General features: G+C 37.7%; 2 protein-coding genes and 1 pseudogene across 2 annotated transcripts; all 3 read right to left on the reverse strand.

Moving 5' to 3' along the window:
• Window positions 1-129: 129 nt before the first annotated feature.
• Window positions 130-16,094, reverse strand: LOC104210307 (pleiotropic drug resistance protein 1-like; annotated as a pseudogene).
• A 1,328-nt stretch (window positions 16,095-17,422) lies between these two features.
• On the reverse strand, window positions 17,423-17,812 carry LOC138868232 (uncharacterized). The gene has a single exon (XM_070145762.1). It carries the CDS (start codon window positions 17,810-17,812, stop codon window positions 17,423-17,425), a length of 390 nt encoding a protein of 129 aa, XP_070001863.1.
• Window positions 17,813-20,900: 3,088 nt separating this feature from the next.
• On the reverse strand, window positions 20,901-21,953 carry LOC138868233 (uncharacterized). The gene is made up of 2 exons (XM_070145763.1): window positions 21,833-21,953; window positions 20,901-21,382 (listed from the first exon to the last, which is right to left on the reverse strand). The coding sequence occupies exons 1-2, from the start codon at window positions 21,951-21,953 to the stop codon at window positions 20,901-20,903; spliced, it is 603 nt and encodes a 200-aa protein (XP_070001864.1).
• Between the last annotated feature and the right edge of the window lie 3,190 nt (window positions 21,954-25,143).

Below are 25,143 nucleotides of genomic sequence, written 5' to 3' on the forward strand. Positions count from 1 at the left end.
AATAAAGAAAAAATAGAAGAACATACATAGTAATAATTGAAAATTTAAAAAATGTTACAAGAAATGGTCTTCAAGTTGTGACCTATACATATATAAGAGTTATATAACCTATTCTTTCTTATGTAAGTCTTTTGGATTGGTAGGCTAAGTCTCTATCTTTTCTGGAAGTTGAATGCCTTAATTGCCAATGCAAATGTGAGGGCAAACATAACAGGCAATGCAACGATCACAGCTGCGACTACGCCAAGAAAATCATGCTTAAACCCGAAGTAACGATCCAAGAATTGTTCCACAGTTTCTTTATTGCCAAGATCGTTTTGTAGGTCGTTTTGTAGGTCACCGAATTGTGATGCAACGAGACCATATAAGGTCCATGCAACAGGGCATGCCCAGTAGTACCATCTCCACCATATTGGAATACGCTGTTTTTAGCCAAAAAAGGGAACGATAACATGTCATTTTTTGAGATTCGGATTAGTTTACATGGATGAAATATATGGAAAATTGGAAATGATGGAGTTTGAAGAACTTACAGGTCGTAGAACGATGAATCCTGAGAAGAGATTCCATGCTGCATAGAAGAAGGCCGCGACAATAGAAGCAACGTTTTGATTCGGGGAAATAGCCACGGTCATCATACCTTGCATAGAAGGTGAAGTACAAGAGGGTGAAGTACATGAAGAAGAAGTACCAAAAGAACTTGGCAGCAGTCCATTCAAATCCAATCATTGAATATACAATGAGACCATAGAAAGCAGCTTGTACAAATATATAAGGTATTTCAATGACAATCTGCATGAAAAATAAAGTTTTCATGGATTACTATCAACCTTTTTCTGAGGCTGGAATATGTATAAAAAAGGACAGTCTAGTGCACTAAGCTCTCGCTATGCGCGGAATCCGGGGAAGAGCCGGATCACAAGGGTCTATTGTGCACAACCTTATCCTGCATTTTTGCAAGAGGCTATTTCCACGGCTTGAACCCATGACCTCCTGGTCACATGGCAGTAACTTTACTAGTTACGCTAAGGTTGAAATATGTATAGATTTTGTGAAATTGAACTGTCTGTCCACCTGTCCAAAGGCATATGGTATCGCAGAATACATTCCAGCCGCTCTTTCTCTGTAAAATACAGTACGCTCAACGGCTACAACGGGCTGGACTGATGATGAATTTTGAACACCAAGGAAGAGACATGCAGCATACATGGATCCCATAGCGTTGAAAAGATCCTGGCTCCGACTCCTGTTATCAATAAAGCTCGAATATTTTAGCATATGTACTATAGGAGGTTTTTGTTAGGTTTCTATTTACGTCTCATTGTGAATAGTACTTACACTTTGGTGCCAAGATCCCAGAACATTGTGCCAAAGACAAGTCCGATGAATGATGTGAACAGGAATCTGACTGCAGTATAAGCTGGATTACGCCAGTAGGACCAGTGTTGCTTCCAGAGACAAGCCATACATTGTGTCCAGAAAGGCTGTGAAAACTGAGTGTCAAAATGCAGATCCTTTGTACCAGGACGAGGCGTACTTAATTCAGCAATCAAGGCTTTGTTCCTCTTGTAGAGGTCTGATTTCTTGTACAAATCAGCAAAGTTGACACCTAACATCATTTCCTGAGATGAGGCTATAACTTCTAACATCCAAGTTGCTGGATTGTAAGCCTCCTTTATCTTACTAACTCCAGGCATTGACTGAATTCAACACGAAACTAAAATTAGTATTTGATTGTATAAACTAGGAAAAGAAAGACTCAACTTTTCCTTTAGTAACATACCTCAAAGTATTAGATCAAATGGCAAGAATGGCGACCCAGAGGGCCAACATATATCTCTTGTCCTCGTTTCATCAGAAATAGCTGCAAAGCCATGTTTAACTTTAGTATTAGATGTTGAGAGGGGGGGGGGGGAGGGCATATCGGTGCACAAAGCATCCCGCGTTCATGCAGGATTCGGGGAAGGGCCACACCCTAAGGGGGTGTGATGTAGGGAGCCTACCCTGATGCAAGCATCAGGGACAAATTCCACGGCTCGAACCCGTGACGTATAGGTCACACAGAGACAAGTTGACCGTTGCTCCAAAGAAAGGAGAAAAAAAATTAGCTTTATTGTCCTGGAAACATAATAAACTCACCTCATCAAAGGCTTCGAAAATGTCGATGCTAGGCTGATGAATGGTACAGACAACGGTTCTTCCTGTATCGACGGTGTTCCTAACAGCTCTCATGACAATGGCTGCAGCTCTTGCATCTAGCCCTGAAGTTGGTTCGTCCATGAAAATGATCGAGGGGTTTGCTACCAGTTCAACTGCAATGGTTAACCTTTTACGTTGCTCAGTCAATAGACCATTGACCCCTGGCAATCCGACTAAGGCTGATCTTAACGGCGTTAGCTCCACAAGTTCCTGTTGCGGAAGCCAAATGTATATAGTGTGAATAAGTCACAACTACTATACCAAAAATTATGACAGCCACCAAATAATAAATAAGACAATAAAACAACAATAAAGGAAACACCAGAATTTACGAGGTTCGGCTAATTTTGCCTACTCCTCGGACACAACCAATATTTTATTCCACTCCAAAAATACAAGTGAAATAATACTAAAGAGAGAAGATACAAATGCCTTAAACAGATGAGAAGGCAAATGAGAGGTGTGTTTCAATCCTAAACATTAGGCCTTCTTTTATAGGGGAAAAATCCCCCCAAACTTAACTCCCAACCAATGTGGGACTTTGGCATTTTGCCAAACTTCAACAAATCTCCACCTTGGCAAAATTCCACATTTTCAATTCTCTCTCAATAACAAATTTTGGTTGTGTCTTCATCTTCAATCTTCAGTGTTCAACAATGTTGATCAAATCCAAACAATGTTGAAACTTGACCGCAGTCACCACCTTTGTCAGCATATCAGCAGGATTCTCTGTAGTATGAATTTTCTTCACCGTGACTCCACCTTCTTCTATGATTTCTCGTACGAAATGATACCGAACATCAATGTGCTTCGTCCTTGCATGATAAACTTGGTTCTTCGCTAATTGAATAGCACTTTGACTATCACAAAAAATTGTGATACCTTTTTGTTCAACACCAAGCTCCTTTAGCAATCCTTGAAGCCAAATTGCCTCTTTCACAGCATCTGTAATAGCCATGTACTCTGCCTCTGTTGTAGACAAAGCAACTGTTGACTGCAAAGTAGACTTCCAACTAACTGGTGCCTTTGCAAAAGTAAACACATAACCAGTAGTTGATCTTCGTTTGTCCATATCACCCGCAAAATCTGAGTCACAATATCCAACTACAAACTGATTGTCTTCCTGCTCAAAAACTAACCCGACATCTACAGTATTATGAATATACCGTAGAATCCACTTCACAGCTTGCCAATGCTCCTTCCCTGGATTGTGCATATATCTGCTAATAACTCCAACAGCTTGTGAAATGTCAGGCCTTGTGCAAACCATTGCATACATCAAGCTACCAACAGCATTTGCGTATGGTACCTTTGACATATACTCTCGTTCAGCTTCATCCATTGGCGACATAGTAGTACTTAGCTTAAAATGGGAAGCAAGTGGAGTACTAACTGGCTTAGTCTTGTCATCTATGCCAAAACGTTGAAGTACTCTCTTCAAATATTCCTTTTGAGATAAACAGAGTTTCTTTGAACGTCTATCTCTAATTATCTCCATGCCAAGAATTTTCTTTGCCTCACCCAAATCCTTCATCTCGAACTCCTTCTTCAGTTGAATCTTCAACTTATCAATTTCTTCCGAATTCTTGGAAGCTATCAACATATCATCAACATATAGGAGAAGATATACAAAGGAACCATCTTTAAGCTTGTGCAAATACACACAATGATCGTATTTGCTTCTCTTGTACCCTTGCCGCAACATAAACTCGTCAAATCGCTTGTACCATTGTCTAGAAGATTGTTTCAATCCGTACAACGATTTTTCAAGTTTGCACACCATATTTTCTTTTCCAGCAACTTTGAATCCTTCTGGCTGAGTCATGTAGATTTCCTCCTCCAAGTTTCCATGTAAAAACGCAGTTTTTACATCCATCTGAACTAGTTCCAAATCCAATTGTGCTACCAAAGCCAACATAATTCTAATGGAGGAATGTTTTACAACTGGAGAAAACACTTCATTGTAATCAATTCCCTCCTTTTGAGCATATCCTTTGGCCACCAATCTTGCTTTGTAGCGAACATCTACTTGGTTAGGAAATCCTTCCTTCTTTGCAAATACCCATTTGCACCCAATTGCTTTCTTTCCCTTCGGGAGATTGGCCAATCTCCATGTATGATTCTGATGAAGGGACTGTATCTCATCATTCATGGCAATCCTCCACTTATCTTCTTCTGAACTTTGAACAGCGTCTTTATAAGTAGTAGGAACATCATCAGCTACAATTGAGGTTGCACAAGCAACCGTCTCTATGAGACGAACAGGTTTCGTTATTGTTCTTTTTGGCCTGCTGGTTGCTATTGATTCAAGTTGTTGTTGAGATTCCTGAGTTGGAATCTCCTCTACTGGCTCTCCTTCCAGAGGGTAATCTTCATTTGTTTCCTCCTCTGCTTCTTGTGTAGGAAAAATAAATTTTCCCTCAAACTCCACCTGCTTAGAAGCACCTTCATTTTGTTTGGTATCTTCTGTTACCTTATTTACCATAGCAAATTCATCAAAGGTAACATCTCTGCTGAATATTACTTTCTTTGTCATAGGACACCATAAGCGATATCCTTTGACTCCAGAAGTAATTCCCATAAAAATAGCCTTCTTTGCCCTTGGATCCAATTTTGACTCCGTCACATGATAATATGCAGTTGAGCCAAACACGTGCAAAGAGTTATAATCTACAGCAGGTTTTCCGTACCATTTTTCAAATGGTGTTTTGCCATCAATAGCAGCAGATGGTAGACGATTAATGAGGTGGCATGCATATGTAATTGCCTCAGCCCAAAATTCTTTGCCCAAGCCAGCATTGGACAACATACACCGTACCTTCTCCAGCAAGGTCCGGTTCATACGTTCTGCCACTCCATTCTGTTGTGGTGTATGTCTAACAGTGAAGTGTCGGACGATGCCATCATTTTCACAGACCTTATTGAAATGATCATTTTTGTATTCACCTCCATTGTCTGTGCGAATACACTTGATTCTCCTGCCTGTCTGATTCTCCACCATCGTCTTCCATTTGAGAAAAATTCCCAACACTTCATCTTTGCTCTTCATTGTATACACCCATACTCTTCGGGAAAAATCATCAACAAAGGTTACAAAATAGTGCTTCCCACCCAATGAAGGTGTTTTGGAAGGACCCCAAACATCAGAGTGTACATAATCCAAAATGCCTTTAGTATTATGGATCGCTGTACCAAATTTAACCCTTGTCTGTTTCCCTTTAACACAATGCTCACAAAACTCCAAGTTGCAAGCCTTTACTCCTTTTAACAATCCTTGATCTGATAGAGTTTTCAAGGATTTTCCTCCAGCATGTCCCAAGCGCATGTGCCATAGCTTGGTTGCTTCTGCCTCTTTGTCGTCACTGGATGTTACTGTCGCTGTCCCAATAATTGTACTGCCACGATAGCGGTACATATTATTATTCTTCCGATTAGCCTTCATTACCACTAGTGCACCGGAGCATACTCTCATCACTCCATTTTCTGCAATGATTTTGAACCCTTTTGATTCTAGGGCTCCCACAGAGATGAGATTCTTCTTCAAATCCGGTACATATCGAACATCTATCAATGTTCTGATCATTCCATCATGGTTCCTTAATCGTATTGAACCAATGCCATATGAGGTAAGAGGGCTGTTATCCGCTGTGTGGATGACTCCATATTCTCCTTCTTGAAATTCCACGAACCAGTCCCTGTTGGGACACATATGATAGCTACAAGCCGAGTCCATCAACCATATGTCTGATGATGTTGATGACTCTGTTGTAACTAATGAGAAGTCTGAATCATCACAATCAGCTACATTTGAATCCATAATAGCCTTTCCATTGTTATGTTTGGCCTTATTCTTCAACTTCGGACAGTCTTTCTTCCAGTGCCCTTTTTCTCGACAAAAGGCACATTCATCTTTGCTGGGTCTGGATCTTGACTTGGATCTTCCCTTCTTTGTCCTCGTTTGATTTTGAGGACGACCCCTCACAAACAGTGCTTCTCCTTCTCCGCCCTTCTGTTTTTCTCGCTTTCTTTGTTCATAGCTGTACAAAGCTGAACAAACTTCTCTGAGAGAAATTTCGTCATTTCCATGGAGTAGAGTAGTTTCAAGGTGCTCGTACTCATCAGGAAGTGACGCCAACAACATTAAGGCCAAGTCACCATCATCATAAGTTGTATCCATATTTTGCAAATCTGTGACCAACTTATTGAAACTGGTGATATGTTCATTCATCGTGGTACCAGGAACATAGGTGAAGTGAAACAGTCTCTTCTTCATGTACAATTTATTTTGACTGTTTTTCTTCAAAAATTTATCCTCCAGTGCTTTCCATAATTTACTTGCAGAAGTTTCCTTTGTGTATGGATATTTCTGCTCTCTAGCAAGGTAGGATCGAATGGTACCGCAAGCAACACGGTTGATAATTCTCCAATCTTCTTCTCCAATAACATCTGGTTTCTTTTCTTCAATGGCCAGATCTAGCCCTTGTTGAAAAAGGACATCTAGAACCTCGCCTTGCCACATCCCAAAATGTCCGGACCCGTCAAATATTTCGACCGCAAATTTCGCATTTGACACAATTCTTGTCATAAGCGAAGATGCCAATGATGACGTATTGTTGACACTTGATGTAGATTCTTCTTGTTTATTGTCTCCCATCTTTGACACAAATATTATTTAATAGCTGACGACACAAATCAAGATTATTTCCTTTCTGGTGTGGAAGATCAGACTAAGCTGCAACCACAGAGCATACTCAGACAGAACCTTGACTCAGTTACCAAGATAAATCTTTTCTGATGTGGAAGATCAGACTATGCTGCAACCACAGAGCATACTTAGACAGTACCTTGGCTCTGATACCAATTGTTGCGGAAGCCAAATGTATATAGTGTGAATAAGTCACAACTACTATACCAAAAATTATGACAGCCACCAAATAATAAATAAGACAATAAAACAACAATAAAGGAAACACCAGAATTTACGAGGTTCGGCTAATTTTGCCTACTCCTCGGACACAACCAATATTTTATTCCACTCCAAAAATACAAGTGAAATAATACTAAAGAGAGAAGATACAAATGCCTTAAACAGATGAGAAGGCAAATGAGAGGTGTGTTTCAATCCTAAACATTAGGCCTTCTTTTATAGGGGAAAAATCCCCCCAAACTTAACTCCCAACCAATGTGGGACTTTGGCATTTTGCCAAACTTCAACAGTTCCATAACTTCCTCAACAAACATCTGCATAAAGGTGATCAATCGACAATGTTATTGCCTGCCACGTTCTATAACAAGTTCAACCAATTTGTAGGATAGATTATCATTATGGTGAAAGAATTTAGAGTCACTGACCTTTTTCTTGTTTTCGTCAACATCTTGAGGTAAACGCAGCCAAGCTGAGTAAACCAAGGACTCATAAACTGTAACATAAGGGGAATGGATGTCATTTTGCTCACAGTAACCGGAAATACGTGCAAATGTTTCTTGCTTTTTGGGATATCCAGAAATTTTGATGCTGCCATCAATATATCCTCGCGTTTTTCATCCAGCCAACACGTCCATCAATGTCGTTTTACCAGCACCACTAACACCCATTAAAGCTGTGAGAACACCTGGCCTAAAAGCTCCACTCACACCCTTGAGAAGTACCAATCTATCGTCAGTTGAACCTTGCTTTTCATTTCCTGCAAGTCATTAGAATGTTAAGTGAGTTGTTCATAAAAAAGACGAAAAACCTCATGACTATTATTAGTGGCAATTTCTAGATTATTACCGGAGGCATGTCAACAGAGTATACAACGTCGTCAAAAGTGATGGAATGTGGTTCAAATGGAAGAACCATTCCCCTCTTCTTGTTCTCACCCTCGCTAACAGAATCAACTCCCTCTGCGCTATCAGTATTCTCACTGTCCTCTGATATCATAGCTTGCGGCTTACCAAATGCTGCAGATACATAAGAAATAAGCATTAACCCCCTTTAAAAGAGTCCCTTAAGGCCATGACATTTTTCTTCTCAAGGGGAAAGTAAATTAGAGAGACAGATATACTCACGGTTCAGGTAAGCGAGTGCAATACTGTAGAAGAGGTTGAAGACCATTGTGAATCCGACCAGTGCCCCAATACCTATCCAGTACCAGTATGCATCCGGAAAGAATCCCCGAGCTCTTATTACTGCAGCTCCAAGTGGTTCGGTTCCACCTTGCGCAATCTATTTTAATTAGAGTGGTATGAGCATCCATATACGAGAAATATACTATTTGCGAGTTGCATTAGGTATTAACAAACACTTACATGTTTCCAGTTCTTCCCATCAAACTCATTCACAAGAATTGAATTCACGGAATACATCAATGGTGAGGTCCAGTAACCCCAAATCCACCATTTCTTCACATCCTCTGCGGCATAAGGAGAAAACAAAAAATGAATATTCATCGGATTGAACGAGTAAAAAGTTTCTGCAAATACCAGAAAATATACCTCTTGCAAGGATAAAACCACCCAATGCAAATTGTAAAAGAAGAGCAAATGCTCCAAATGTGCTAGCAACTCCCATTGTTCTCCCAACTGCTCCAATGAATCTGAACAATGCTGATGCCATCTGGTGTTCTAGTATGAGAAGCAAGAATTGTTTGAACAATCTGCAAAGCAATAGTCAATTCGATTAATAATCATGGTATGAACGAAATTTCGAAGGCCGAAAAAAAAAAGGTAGCCCGGTGCACTAAGCTCCCGCTATACGCGGGTCCGGAGAAGGTCCGAATCACAAGGGTCTATTGTACGCAGCCTTACCCTGCATTTCTGCAAGAGGCTATTTCCACGGCTCGATCCGTGACCTCCTGGTCCCGTGGCAACGATAAATTACGCCAAGGTTCCCCGTCCTAATTATTATTAGTCTGGACTGTCTTTTTCGTTCTTTACCTTGAAACATTTGGATCAAATCCCATGACATAATATGTAAGGAACGTCCAAAGACCAACTTCTACAAATGTTACAGGGATTTTGAGAATCCATGTGGGAAGGGTATAAGCCCATGAACGGAAAAAGAGAAGATCCCTATGCTTGAAGTAGACCGGAAGCTTGAAAATTGTCAAAGCGATCTCAGCCATTCCATTAAACATAATCATAACGACCACGAAAAAGAGAGCACCAGCATATATCCCTCCATCATCCATATCATCTCGAGGCATCTTGGTTCGGAAAAAGACAGTCATTGTTATAAGTGCCATTATCGCAAGCTGAGAAAACATAACAGAAACAAAAAGATCATTACAATTGGCACATGGTTATGAAAAGGAAAACACTTATATATTTCAAAGAGAATTAAGTAATCACCTGACTGAGCTTGAAGATGTAAACGAATGAGTTCCTCTTCATTAGTAGATATTCTCGTTCAGCGCAGACCTTCAACAGTTGTTTTGTCCCTATACCATATTTCTGAGTAGACAAAGCAGCAGGGTGGATTTTGCTCTTGTCATATGGAATTGCAAGCTCATCGCCAAGTTTCCTTCCAACATGGAAAGACTGATATGCCTCGGCAAATTCTTTTGAAGCGATAAACCTGTAAGGCTCATCCTTCTTGGCCCAATATTGCTGTTGATCCTTCTTTGATGTTACCTGCAAGAAATAATTTAAAATGTCTGCCATTTAGAATCAAAACTTCGTCTACTCCAATGTATTCTATACATAGTTCACTATATAAAAGTGAACTCCATCGAGCAGCTTAAACATTTAGATGATATGGTCACAGACCTCAAAAAAGTATCATGGTATCAGAACAGACTTAAGTCGTGAGTTAAGTCTTATTGCCAGCTATATTGTCAAAAATACTCACTTGCTTGATACATGAAAAAGAATTAGAAACGCACATGAGGCGCATTTTTGAAGACATAATTAACTACATATAAAAGTATGCTCTCCCAAACAGTTTAAGCTTTTAGATGAGATGTTCATACACGTACACTTCAACATAGAATCAGAACGGACAGAGATATTGGATTAAATCTAATCGCCACACACTATATAAAAGGATTTTCATGTGCTTGGTCTCTTCCACAGATCGGTGGATATGAAATAGAATGAATGCAAGGACAAAGTCACCGGTATACTTTGATCCAGATCCAAGAAGGGCCAGACATGAATCGGAAAGAGTCACTTTCCTCATAGGAGAAAGGGTGTGTGCCCATGAGCATCATGGCATAGGTAAAAGGGAACGAGGAGGCAAGCCCCCCCCCCCCCAATCTTCCGCATATCTTGCTTGATCCGTGAAAAAAGAATCAGATTGGTACGTGGGGAGGTGAGTTCAAGACATAATTAACTATATAAAAGTGTGCTTTATCTAACAATTTAAGCTTTTAGAAGAGATGATCTCACACTTCAACGTTACAAATTTTGGAGGTTATAATTTATTGTAAGACATACCTCTTGCAAGAAATCCGCCACACCTTTTCTTTCAGGGCATTTGAATCCCATGGATTCAAAGAAATCAAGAACGGCTTCTCGAGGGCCCTGATAAACAATGTAGCCATCCGATAACAAAATTATGTCATCAAACAAGTTGTATGTCTCGGGAGCTGGTTGTAACAGAGATATCACAGCAGTTCCCTTCAAGAGTTGCACCGATTGTCTTAGAAAATTGACAATAGAGAAAGTAGTTGAACTGTCCAATCCAGTTGAAATTTCATCCATGAAAAGTGCCTTTGCTGGTCCAACAAGCATTTCGCCTGTCGTTACACGTTTCTTTTGTCCTCCTGATATACCCCTTATCATTTCATCTCCCACCATAGTATCAGCACAGATATCCAGTCCCAAAATCTGCAATTAAAATTAAGAAGCAAATTACTATTATTAAACAAGTTTAACTTCTATACGCTGACTAGAGAAAGACAACTAAAAGAATTTTCAGGTCACTAAAAAGGTAATTACAGAAAAGGGCGGCCCGGTGCACAAGGCATCCCATATTCACGGAGGGTCCGGGGAAGGGTCGCACCCGGGTGTAATGTAGACAGTGTACCCTAATGCAAGCATTAGTGACTGCATACACGGATCGAACCCGAGACCTATAGGTCACAGAGAGATAACTTTACCGTTGCTCCAAGGCTACCCTCCAAACTACGGAAACAGTCCATAAAAACCATAGGAAATTATATACTTGCATATTGGAAATGTTACCTTAAGAACATAATCTGTAACAACGTTGGCTTCCTGTCCTTCTGTTGCTGAAGCCTACATTTCCAAAAACAATAAAAAGTTTTAAGTGTTTTAGTGAACACTTACCAAATAATTTAAAGTGAAATCCCTAATCTTCAATACAATAATAATTAAAAGAATTTTTACACTCTATAGAAAACCTTAGTACTATTTTAAATGAATATCATTTTAAAATATTACATCCTATAGATACCTTTTATACTTTATAGTCAAATATTTAATTATAGTTACATCTTACATTTAAGGCACCATATATGCTAAATAATATTTTTCTCTCTTTTTTTTAGTCTTCTCTCTCACATAATCACAGAAAAATTGACTAACTACGTTCTCTCTCTTTTTGCATACACTTTACTCTTTCTCCCTCAACCCACGATTCATACCTCTTCTCCCACCTAAATTCTCTAGTTCTCCTCCATTATCACTCCATTACAATCGCTTAGGGTAAGTTTAATTCGTTGATTTTGATAGACGAAGAGCAATTAGTTCAACTGTCGAAGTAGGGTTCACAGCTTTTGCGTAATTCATGGCTTCGTTTGTGGGATTTGAGGGCTGGGGATTGTTTGTAGTTGTTGTAGGAGGTTGGGCAGATGTGTTAGGGGGCTGACCAGCCGGAATTAATGGCTGGCCGCCGGCCGGCGAAGCCATAAGGCTGTTTCTCTCACTAGATCGCCCAAATCGCCTATTTGTATTCAGTTGTATTTGAATGTATATTTCAGCTGTATTCACATGTATTCAGTAGCATTCATTTATATATTTTAGATGTATTAAAAAGTTGTGTGTATTCTCTTGTATTCAGTTTTAATCAGTTGTATTTAACTATTTTATTCATCAGTAGTTAGTTGTATTCAAGTGTTTTAGACAACTGTATTCAGTTGTAGTTAGTTATATTCAACTATTTTATTCAGCAGAAATTAGTTGTATTTTGTTGCATTCAAGAGTTTTATTCAGTTGTATTCAGTTGTATTTTGTTGTATTCAAGTGTTTTATTCAGATGAATTAAGTTGTATTTTTGTTGTATTCAACTGTATTATTCATATGTATTTCTCTTTATTCAGCTATAATCTTTATTATGTATCTTTCAAATACAGATTAATGAGGGATCGTTTTAGTTCGTTGAGTTAAATTAGGAGAATATCATGTGATTTGATTTCCTTCCGTTTTTAACCAGTTTACCTTCCAGATTTTGCGCAGATACGTTACTGTATTTAACGTTAATGCCGCTTGAATACAGCTAAATACATGTCAAACTTAGCTGGAATTCCAGTTTTTACGCCTATTTTTTTTTGTTGTATTAATGAATACAACAGTTTAAATACATAAAATACATTGTATAAAAACATAAAAGGTATCTATAACACGTAATATAGCAAAGGGTATCTATAAATTGCTAATTAGACCTAAAAGATGGTGCTTTATGAAAAATTCTCATAATTAAACTAGAATATTTTATTATCCCCTTTTTTACCTTCATGTAAACATCAATATCAGGATCTGGTTTGATATTAGCTGTTTTCTCTCTTCTTGACAATTCAGCCAACATCTCTGTACAAGTTTTCAAGGGAAAAGAAAACTTATTAAATGATTTTCACCACAAAAAGGAAAAAAAGTATTTTAAAAAAAAAAGGCAACCCGATACACTAAGCCCCGCTATACGCGGGATCGGGGGAAGGGCCAGATCACAAGGATCTATTGTATGCAGCCTTACCCTGCATTTCTGCAAGAGGCTATTTCCACAGCTTAAATCCGTGATCTCCTGGTCACATGGCAGCAACTTTACCGGTTACGCCATCATTTACAAAAATTGAATTTAGTTTTAAAAAAAATAATCCCTCCGTTTCAATTTATGTGAACCCATTTGATTAGGCACGTAGTTTAAGAACAGAGAGAAGATTTTTGAACTTGTGGTGTAAAATGAGGCACATATATTTTGTGTGGCTATAAATCATTGCATAAAGGTAAATTGTTTCCAAATAAGGAAAGAGGTCATTCTTTTTGGCACGGATCAAAAAAGAAATAGGTTCACATAAATTGAAACGGAGGGAGTATAAGAAAGTACTAACCATATCTGGAGCCAACTCCTTGACATCTAGCAGAGAATTCCAAAGTTTCTCTCACAGTCATTTCTCCAATATGTAAATCATGTTGGCTAATATAAACAGCTGTTCTTTGTGGCACAAATTCATGTAATTCATGTCCATTATAAGTCACTTTCCCAGTAACCTGATTTCCAAAACCAAAAGGGAAACATTTAGTTCTTTTCTTGTTAATAATATCGTTTAACTTCTATACTCTGACAATGTAAAAAGAATTTACAATATCAAGTTACTTAAATATAATTAAAGGTAACCATCCTTCATTAGTGGAATTAGTAAACTTAATAATTAGTAACTTTCTAGCACAATGTAGAAATCAAGAATTTGGATAAGGATGTTTAATAATTTAATATCATGTATAAAAAGTAATTTTCGATACACGCAGTATAATTTTCCGATAAAAAATATTTAATCGATCACTCTTCATTTTATGTGGATACGCCATTACTTCTAGATTTAGGTTAAATTTAGTGATTGTGTAAAAAAGGCAGTTCGGTGCATAAAGCATTCCGTGTTTAAGTTGGGTCTGGGAAAGGACCGCATCCCAAGGTATGTGATGTAAACAGCTTACCCTACTGCAAGCATTACTGAATGTTTCCACGGCTTGAACATTTGACCTATAGGTACACAGAGACAACTTTATCGTCCAAGGTCGTGCTTCAATTTACTGATTGTGTAAAGTCAATTATGAAAGCAAGTCTTAGTGTAACTAGTAAAGTTGTTGTCATGTGACCAGGAGGCCACTCCGTGGAAATAGCCTCTTGCAGAAATGCAGGGTAAGGCTCTGTATAATAGACCCTTGTGGTCCGACCCTTCCCTGGACCCCACGCTAGGGATAACTTAGTGCACCGGGCTAGTCTTTCTTTTGTAAAGTCAATTATATTATAAGTAAATATTAGATAGATATTTTATTATAAAATGTATAGTATATGATATTTGGGGTTTTTGAAAATCTCACCTTTAGAGCAGAATCAAGTTTTCCAGCCAAAGCTAATAACAAAGTAGTCTTTCCAGAGCTTGGAGGTCCCAAAAGCAGTGTCATTCTACATGGTTTAATCATACCACTTACATCTTTGAGAATTGTAATTTGCCTTTTTTTACTACGTAGGATGTGAAGAGAATTCAAGAATGCCTAAAAATAGGAAAAATAAACAAAGTTAGTTTCAATCAAATGAAACAGAGGTGTTAAAATGTTTAATTTTTTTATTCATATTATTACCTCAACAAAATTGGTCATGAAGTTGATAAAAGTAGGCAAAGCCCTGCTTCCAACATATGCATCTGCCTCAATATTTACATGCTCATATCTCACTTCTATTGATGGCAAATCAATCCCAACTCTGTAAATTTTCCACAAAAAATTAAATATCAGTTAAATAAAAATAGTTAAAAAGCAACTAAAGGGAAGGCTTGGTGTAACCTATGTTGGTCGGACTCTCCGAAAATGTGGCAGGATACGTATCGGATCATCCAAAAGTAGTGCATTTTTTAAGGATCCGACACGGGTGCGGCTACATTTTTGAGAGTCCGCGCAACATAGGGCGTAACTGGTAAAGTTGTTGACTTGTTGTCATGTGACGAGGAGGTCATGGCGTTCGAGTTGTGGAAACAGCCTCTTGTAGTAATGTTGGGTAAGACTGCGTACGATAGACCCTTGCGGTCCGGCCTTCCCCGGACCCCGCGCATAGCGGGAGCATAGTGCACCGACTGCCTTTTTCGTTTAAAAAAAAACAACTCTTTGGTAAAGTTATTGCCTCGTGATCAGGAGGTCACGAGCCGTGGAAACAACATCCTGCAGGATAAAGCTGTATGCAATAGACCTTTGTGGTTTGGCCCTTCCTCGGACCCCGCGCACAGCAGGATCTTAGTACACCGGGCTGCCTTAATTAGAAAAAGTAACCCGGTATACTAAGTTATGCTATCTGCGGGATTTGGGAAGGGCTGGATCACATTGGATCTATCATCACTCTACATTTCTACAAGATATTGTTTTCACGGCTAGACAGTAGCCTCCCAATAATACACGACGATAACTCTTACTATTGCACTAAGACTTTCCAAAATGAAAACAAACTATACACGAAAAGTTATTTGCTTACCTATCAATTCTTTTCTTGAGTTTCAACAAGAACTTCTCATTATCTTCATCAGCAACTTTAACAAGTCTTTCAAGTAAAGTCTTTCTTTCTTGAATTCCGAGATCATTTATATCAACTTCAGCAGCTACACCACCTTTTGATCCAAACAATAAACCTTTTCTCAGACGATCAAAAGTTGGCAATTTTTCTAATGCAGCCCATTTTAGAGCTTCTTCATCATCTTCATCTCGAGCTGAACGTGAAAATACTTCAACTCCATTGTTTCTCCATATTGAGTTGCTTGTACTTGCCCTTAAACTCCCTCTCATACTACTCCCTCTCAAACCATTGAGATTCGCCGGCTCCATGTTGAGCCAACGTTCACGATATATACAGTGTAATTTTTCGCCGGCTAATCTCTTTTTTAAGTCACGTCGGCTTTAAAAAGAACTCGTAAACTATGCAAATGCTCTTTTTAACGCCCTGAGGCGGAGGATTGTATCTTTCTAAGATGCCTTGGTGGTGAAATGGCAGACACGCGAGACTCAAAATCTTGTGAAAATTGCACAAATGAACGTAAAAAATATTTAGAGATGTTTTTCCTCTGCACTTTGTTTTCTCTTTCACTTAATATATGGTTACAAAGAATGAAAGAATGAAAGGCAAAGTTAGAGTTTGTTAAAAAAAAGACTAAAGGGAGAGGACTTATATAGCAACAAATTCAGAACAGGTGGCTATTGGATGCATTATTAAGAAATATCAACAATTTTACTATAGTACTATGTTTTTTCATAGTACATTTTTCCTTAATGTTTATAATTTTATTGATTTGGTACTGATATATTATTTCTTTCTTTCTTTTCCTCTTCTTTTCATCTTCTTGAGCTGATAGTATATCGGAAACAACCTTTCTATCCCTCGGGGTAAGGATAAGGTCGGTGTACACACTACCCTCCTCAAATCCCACTAGAAAAATTTTACTGGGTTGTTATCGTTATTGTTGTTTATAATTTTATTTATTGAGCAGCAAATAGTAGAGGATATAATAGTGATTTCTCCTAGACAAGTGGAGAAAAATGAGGAAACGTTTTATTCCAAAAGACAAATGCCCCTTTGTTTGACTCTTGAAAATTACACCTGAAGAGAGATGTTGAGTTGCTTCATGCTTTGAACTTAGTGGGCGTTTGGACATAATAATTGTGAAATTCAAAAAAAAATCGGAAAAAAAGAGGCGAAAATGGTATTTGAAAATTAGAGTTGTATTTGGACATGAATGTAGTTTGGAACTGTTTTTCAAATTTTTGTAAGTGATTTAAGTAAAAAAATTTGAAATTTAACTTCACGTGGAAATTAATTTTTTTTATTGTCAAACACTGATTTCAGGAAAAAAGATTCTGAAAAAGGTGATTTTTTTTTTTTTTGGTTAAACTTAAACTTTATTAACCAAGTAAAATATTTACAATCCCTAGCTCTTTGGACTCTTGAGCTAGTTTCTATACATCCTTTTTGTAATCTATTGAATAACAAAACATCAACTAACTTTCTGTGATCACTGCCTAATTACAAAATCTAGCTAGGATAACTATTTAGTTTTTCTAACTCTTTCCTCCATTTATCTACTTGTTGTCCTCGTATATGCAGTATTAAGACAATTTCGTTTATCCTTTTTCTATATGTTGTCTCAATTCCTCGGAATCTTCTATTGTTCATTTCCTTCCATATTTGATATACCACTGCTGTAAATAGGAACACTAGAATTTCACCCTTTGTTCTATTCACCACCATCTTTGTTATCCATGCTATTTCTTCATCCTAGCTTCCTATCTGATGCTGCATTTCTATCTATTTCAGCATTGCATTCCACATATTTCTGGAGTATGTGCATTCGAACAGTAGATGTTCAAATGTATACTTAGTGTTGCTGCTGCATAGTACACAGTCTTTGTTAACTGTTATGCCCCATTTCTGTAGTCTTTCAACAGTAGCCCATTTTCTGTGTAGTGCCAACCAAAGGATGAATTGGTGTCTTGGTATTGCTTTTGATGTGGTCACTAATCTCTTCCAATTACACTTCTGGTACTGAGGTCTTGCAGCCTTGTACAATTTCTTGATATAGAACTTTCCTCCCTTACAATAGGAACTCAGAGTGTCATTCGGACAATTCTGCATGAACCATTCTCTTGCATCCAAAATCTTCTTGATTACCCAGCTTGCTTGCTTTGGAGTGGCCATATTTTTAATATTCCTGTCCTTGATATAGTAACTGTGAACCCATTGTATCCACAATGTCTCCTTCCTCTCAGTTATTGCCCATAATAACTTGCATAGGGCAGCCTTATTCTAGTAATATAGGTCTAACATATTTAATCCTCATGCTGACCTTGGCTTGCATATATAGTGTCCCAGGCAACCAATGATCTCCTTGAATGCTCAGTACTTCCAGTCCACAAGAATGTTCTACAAACTGCAACTATCATCTTGATGGTCTTCTTTGGAAGTAGAAATACTTGTGCCCAATATGTTTGCATCTCAAAAACCACACTCTTTAGCAGCTACAGTCTACCACTGTATGACAAAAACTTTGTTGTCTAACATTTTATTCTTGTTGTTATCTTCTCAACTAGAGGCATCCATTGTTGTGTTGATAGTTTTCTTGAGGATAGTGGAACTCCTAGGTACTTAAATGGAATCTCTCCCACTATGAATTGCATCTCCTCTAGTAACTTGTCTGTAAACTCCTTTGAGACTCCAGCTATGTATAAAGCAATTTTCTCCATATTTGCCTTCAATCCTGACACCTCAGAGAAATGATTAAGTCTCCCTAGCATTAGTTGAATTGAAATCTTGTCTGCTCTATAGCAAAGGATCAGATCATCTGCAAAACAGATATGTGTTATATTATTTTTGAAACATTTTGGGTGGTGGTTGAAATCTGGATTTTGATTCAGCTTCTTCAGGGATCTGTTTAAGTATTCCATCACCAGCACAAACAAGTAGGGAGACATAGGGTCTCCTTGTCTTAGTCCCTTTTTTGCTTGAAACTTTTCTGTTAGACCTCCATTTAGAATCAAAGAGTAACTAACTGTCGTCACACACTCCATTATCAGATTTACAAACCCCATAGGCAATCCAAATTCCATCAGAATCATTTTCAGAAAAGGCCATTCCATTGAATCATATGCTTTCCTTATATCAACTTTAATACAACACCTGGGAGACACCCTTTTTTGATTGTACCCTTTCACCAATTCATGTGCTATTATTACATTGTCTAATATGTTCCTTCCCTCTATGAATGCAGACTGAGCAGGTCCCACAATAGAATCTACTACTAGCTTCAATCTAGATGTGATGATTTTTACTATTATCTTGTAGTGTGTCGTACAACATGCTATTGGTCTAAATTCTTTAACAAATTTTGGTCGTGTAACCTTTGGCACTAATGTTACAGTAGTACAGTTTATGCTTTTTAACATTTTACCTTTCATGAAGAATTCTGTAACTGCCTTCCTAGTTTCCTCTCTAACCACACTCCAATAGGTTTTGAAAAATTCAGCAGGGAATCCATCAATTCCGGGTTCCTTCTCATCTGGTAATTCTCTTACTGCTTCATCAATTTCCTCCTTTGTTACTCTGGCACTAAGCATTTGTTGTTGCTCTTTGCTTAGACATGGCCCATCCCTTGCAATTTCTATATCAATACAAGGTAGTTCTCTAGCTGATGTACCCAATAGAGATTGAAAAAATCCACCAAATTCATGTTCTATTTTAATGGTATCTGTCAGCTTATTCCTCTGCTCATCATATATTACTGATATTCTGTTTCTTGATTGCCTGGACTTCAAGTGAGCATGAAAGAATTTTGAGTTTTGATCTTCTGCCTGAATCCACATTGCTCTAGATCTTTGCCTTAGTACTTGTTCATTTATGCCTTCCCACTTTTCAATCTGTATCAACAGTTGCTTTTCTGTATCTATTAAAGAACTATTGAAATGATCTTCATTCATTTCTCCTTGGACTTTTTTCAAATGGTCTCTAGCCTTTCCTATTTTCTTCTCCAGTGAGTTCATTTCTTTATTCATTGTCTTTGTTCTCTCTTTTAGCTTGTGCAATTTCCTCCATACTGAGAACATAATCCACCCCTCAACCTGTTGCCTTCATATCTCTTGGACAGCTTCCTCAAATTCCTTCTGTTTTAGGAGCACAGTATATAATCTGAATGGCCTAGGTAAGTGATTTCTCATTACTTCAGTATTTATAATGATGGGGGAGTGATCCGAGACACCTGGTAATTCCAAAACTGCTTCTAGACTACTATAATGAGTTAGCCAAGAGGCATTTCCAAATGCCCAGTCTATGTTGTTGTAGATTCTAACTTCAGTATCTCTTTTGTTGCACAATGACCATTCACACCCTTTCATGTTCAATTGCCCCAGCCCAGTATCTTTTATACAGTCCTGCAAATCTGTTATTTCACCCTGATGTACTGGTTGCCCATTGAGCCTATCATTAACAGACAATACATTATTGAAATCTCCAATAACCAGCCAAGCCTCTTGCATGCTTCTACTTATTTGCCTTAGCTGCTCCCACAATTACTTTCTTTCATTAAGCTTGTTCATCCCATATACAAATGTAACATAGCTTGAGAAGCTTGATCCCTTATCCTTCACCTTGCAGTGTACTAGCTGAGATGTACTCCCAATTATTTGGACCTGCACCATATTGTCTTTCCAGAATAGCCAAATCATTCCATTGTTTGCCACAGCTTCATCAGAGTATATCTTCCATTCCTTATCAAACTTCTTTTTAATTTTCATTTCACTTCTAGGTTTTATTCTTGTCTCAAGGCAACCTGTAAAGTAATTTTTTTGATTAAGCAAAAAGGCCCTGAGTTCTTTTTGCTTAAAGGGCTTGTTAAGCCCTCTTATATTCCATGTGCTAATTATCATGGTGGATTTACCTCATTGAGGCTCACCCCTTCAGTCCTTCTTTTAGAACTGTTATCATCATGTATCACTAAAGGACTGTACCTATTTTTATTCAGCATATTCATGATCTCTTTCTCCAGTAATGCTCCCTTTTTCTGAGAATTGGTCTTGTCCTTTATCTTCAGTTTCCCTCTAGTTGCCTTAACTGTCTGCATACCCATTTCCTACTCAGGTACCCCTTTGTCCTGGTATTCTGGTGTTGTTATCATCTTCTGTTCATCATGCATTTCTTGTTTCCTATCCCTTTGAATTTCCTCTTGTATGTTACTTTGTCCCTTCTTCTCTATTACTTGTTCAGTAATAGCTTTTGCCCTCCACTATTTTTTGACCTAGTTTCTGCCTACTTGTTGCTTCTGTTTTCCTGCTTGTTGTACCTCATGGGCTTTCTTCTGCACTGCTTTTTCACATTTCTCTTCATGTATACCTATTTGGCAACATTTTTCACAAAATACCGGCTTCCATTCATACCCCAGAATTTGCACTCTATACTTTCCTTCTTCTTCTTCTATAAGCATATCATCTCGAAGGTCTTGTGAGACATCCATCTCCACCAACATTCGTGCATAGGATATCCTTTCCCCTTCACCGGTCAATCTATCTGAGCATATAGGTTTCCCCAGGTAGCTAGCTATTCTCCCCAAATTTTCCTTAGTCCAGTATTCTATAAGCAATCCTGGGAAAATCACCCAAATAGGTATTTTCCTGGTCAATTCCTTACCCATCTGGAAATTCGGCTCCCATTGTTTCAAAATCAAAGGTCGATTATGGAATGTATACGGCCCTTGTTGAATCAGACTATTCTTATCCTCTTCTAAATTAAATCAAAATATGAAACAGCCATCATCATGCATAAACACTCGAGGTGTCTTAATGAAATTTCATACTCCATATACAAACTTTAACATCTCTTTGAAGGAAGGATTTCTACCCAATACATACCCTATAACCGTCTCCTTCCATTTTTGTGTTTGCTCTGCAACTTCCGCTCTGTTCAATTTTACAACCTTCGTCCCTTCCTTCATTACTGGTGCATAGTAGTCCAATTTCATTCCCTGCTGTAACGCTTTGTTCCCTTTGACCACATCAGCTAGGGTCGGTTTCATTTGAGCTGGATCTACTCAATTTTCTGAGAAATTCAGCTTCCTCGCTGCATTGTTGGGATCTACTTCCACTGGCTTCTCAGCATCATTGCATTTCGTTGCTTGCATGACCGTTGGAGCACTTCCCATTCCATTCATCCAGTGAACTAGTTATATTTGACCTATTAATTGTGGCATTCCAGTTTCCGGTGTTACCAGTCGTCCTCCGTCATCCTCTTCCGATTCTTCGTCCTCTTCCGATATCATAGGTGGTGCAATTGGTTGAGATCTCCGTCTAGCCATCGTCTTAAGCGTACGTTAGCTGCCTTGCAGAACGTGCGCCGAGAGAATATAAATATTAATTCACACTTATTAATGTGGCCAACAAGTGATGTCAAAATTATGACAAAGGATTTTTTCTTTCCCTTATCCTTTTGAAACTTGATGGATAAGTGGAAAGAAAAGTAGTACACAAATTGCACCAGATAACTTTCTAAACACAACAATTATTATCTGAGTTAAGCATGAGCTCTTTGACTCCCATAATCGATCACATTAAAAACAATTAAATCCCATTCGAATATTCCACGTGTTCATTTAATGATCGTCTTTGTGGGTCCATTATGTCTAATCACTTCCTTAAACGCAAGATATTTTCCTCCACAATCTAATCTCAAGAATTTTCTATATAATTCATGGGTTCGAGGCATGGTATCAACGAAGGAGAATCTTGGAGCACCGATAAAATTATCTTTGTGTGAACTATATGTTACATGTTCGAACTCTAATATCAACTATTGATGTCCACACAAGCGTAGACTATTGATATCAACTATTCATATACTCTCTTGGGATACGATCTTTCATTGAATCCTGCATGAACATAATATATTTTTTGCACCGACCTGCTCGCATATAATTCATATCTATTAGATCTTCTATACAAAAAAGCTACCTAGTTGGATTGTAAATACAAACAAATTAAATTTGAACTAAGTAGGACAATTTATCAATTTATTTGAATATAAAATTTATATATTAAGGAAAACCATCAAAATTGCTTAAATTACAAAATTATACTAGTAAAAATATTTCCTCACCCTACCAATCTCAATAAAGTTTATGAATTTCTTGAAACTGTCTTCATTCGTCAATAATTTAAATAACTCAATTCTTAGCCGTCACGAAAAATCACTTTCCTTTTCTTCACATAATCACCTTGTTAATTTACTAAGTACTAAATTTCTATACGATTGACCTCTAAAAACTACTGTTTACTTTAAAAATATCAGCCGTTTGATAACCTCAGACTGACTTTGCTGTATCCACGTGCCTCAATCTGACCCGTATCAACAACCTCCGTTGTTGTTCTATTGGACCAATTATTTCGTACCAAGTAAGCCGTGATCGGGATTATGATACTAATTTCGGTATAAATATTACAATAACATATCCAGTATATTCTCATATAGATTCGGGTTTGGTATAAAAGTTAAGATTATTTATATCCAGGATAAATATTTTATATCAAATCTCGATAGGAGTATTATTTATCCATATTGAATGTGGGATGATAATCACTGAATTACACGTATCGCATCATTCCTCGATAAATAATACTCCTGTAAATAATCTACAACAATAATAAGTGTACTTCAACCAGTGGCGGATTCAGAATTCTAAAGTCATGGGTATTGATCGATAGAAATTCCAGAACAAAGAAAAAAAATAAGTTTAATTATGGGTGCTCACTCATTATTTATATACATATTTTTATAATTGCTTATGCAAATTTACTACACATGGCAAAGATAATGGGTGCTTAAGCACCCACCCTTGTCAATGTGGATCCACCAATGACTTCAACCCCAAGTAAGTTAGAGTCTAAGTCCTCATTACTCATATTTCTTCATTTAAAATTCATTAAGAAAATCAATCTTCACCAATGAAAGCATAACACTTGTCCAGATGGGCGTTTGCACCCTTATACTATACGATATCACGGGACACCGCTTGATCGATATTTTCCTATAGATATTGATAAGAAAAATAAAAATATTGGGAATACATATAGAAAATGATATCTCTTGTTATTATAATGATTTATTTATTTGTTTATATCTTTCAAATTATGATACTGCTTATGAAAATTTTTACGTACGCCTGTCAAATCTAATGTACCAGATTTTTCTTTTCACAAATAGCTGGACAATTCATTATTTACTTTTTGTAGTTGCAATACATAAATTATGCATTGATAATACATAATTATACATATATTATAATTTTCTAATATATTCGTCTAACTATTTGTAGGTTAATTATTCTTTTCATAAACCGAAGAGTCGTTCTAAATTTGTCATTTTCTCTTCAAACAAGTAGGCACAAGTTGCCGGCTCAGAAAACGGCGGTCCAACGTGGAAGTCTGATCCACCGTCACATTTAACGACCGCCGTTTTCCTCGAACCAATACTTTTTTGTTGCTTTGTTTTCGTGAAACCGATGTAAGCTCGGCTTTGGCAGACCAAAATTACCAATCATTTTTTGGGTGGAAAAGATAGATATATATAGATCAAGCTCTTGTAGAGCAGTTAAGGTAATGCATCAGATTTATAGAAGTAGAAGCAAAACCCATAGCAGAGGTTCCCGTAAAAGGACCTCTATTAGCAGTGGCGGAGGCAGACCTTCACGAAGGGCGTTCAAAAAAAAAAAATTGTATCTAGTGGGAACTAAACTCATGACCTTATGTAGATTTTGAACCCCCTTGACCACTAAACTACACTTTCGAATTATGTTAAGGGGGTTCAAAACTTAATATATAGAGGTAAAAAACAGATTTTGCCTTATATATACAGTGTATTTTTTCGGGCGAAGGGGGTTCCCCTAAATCCGCCCCTGCCTATTAGTACCTAATACATCCAAAGCATAACTATACACAGTAGAAGATAAACTAGCACTACTACTACTACATGATCTAGCTGCCCATTTAACCAGCCTTGTACGCAGTATTCCTTGCTGGTCTTGATGGTAGTAAGATGTCACAAAAGGTGGTGGTTGTTTATACATTATACAGGGCCCTTGTTCTTGCTGAGCTCCATAGTTGGCTAGACTGTCCGCAACACAGTTCTGCTCTCGATAAACACTTGTTAGGCTTGGCCTATTTAGTTGTAGGAGTAACAACATGCAATCATTTATGATATTAGTGTATTGTGGTGCATGGGAGGTTAGCAAAATCACCAATCATGTTTCAACTCAATTCTATTTCTGGACATCGTCTCACTCAGGGGCGGATCCAGCCTATTGGTGGGTTCCCGTGAACCTAGTAGCTTTTGCATATACCCTGTATATGTATTAAAAAATTTATTAAATATCCATAAATATTTGATTGTGAACCTAGTTACTTATTGTATATTTACTTAAGGTCGTTATAGGAACCCATAAGCTTTAAATCCTGGATCCGCCTCTGGTCTCACTCAACCCCTTCATTATTACT

Source organism: Nicotiana sylvestris, chromosome 5 (assembly GCF_000393655.2).
Source record: "Nicotiana sylvestris chromosome 5, ASM39365v2, whole genome shotgun sequence".
In the NCBI taxonomy this organism is placed as follows: Eukaryota; Viridiplantae; Streptophyta; class Magnoliopsida; order Solanales; family Solanaceae; genus Nicotiana; species Nicotiana sylvestris.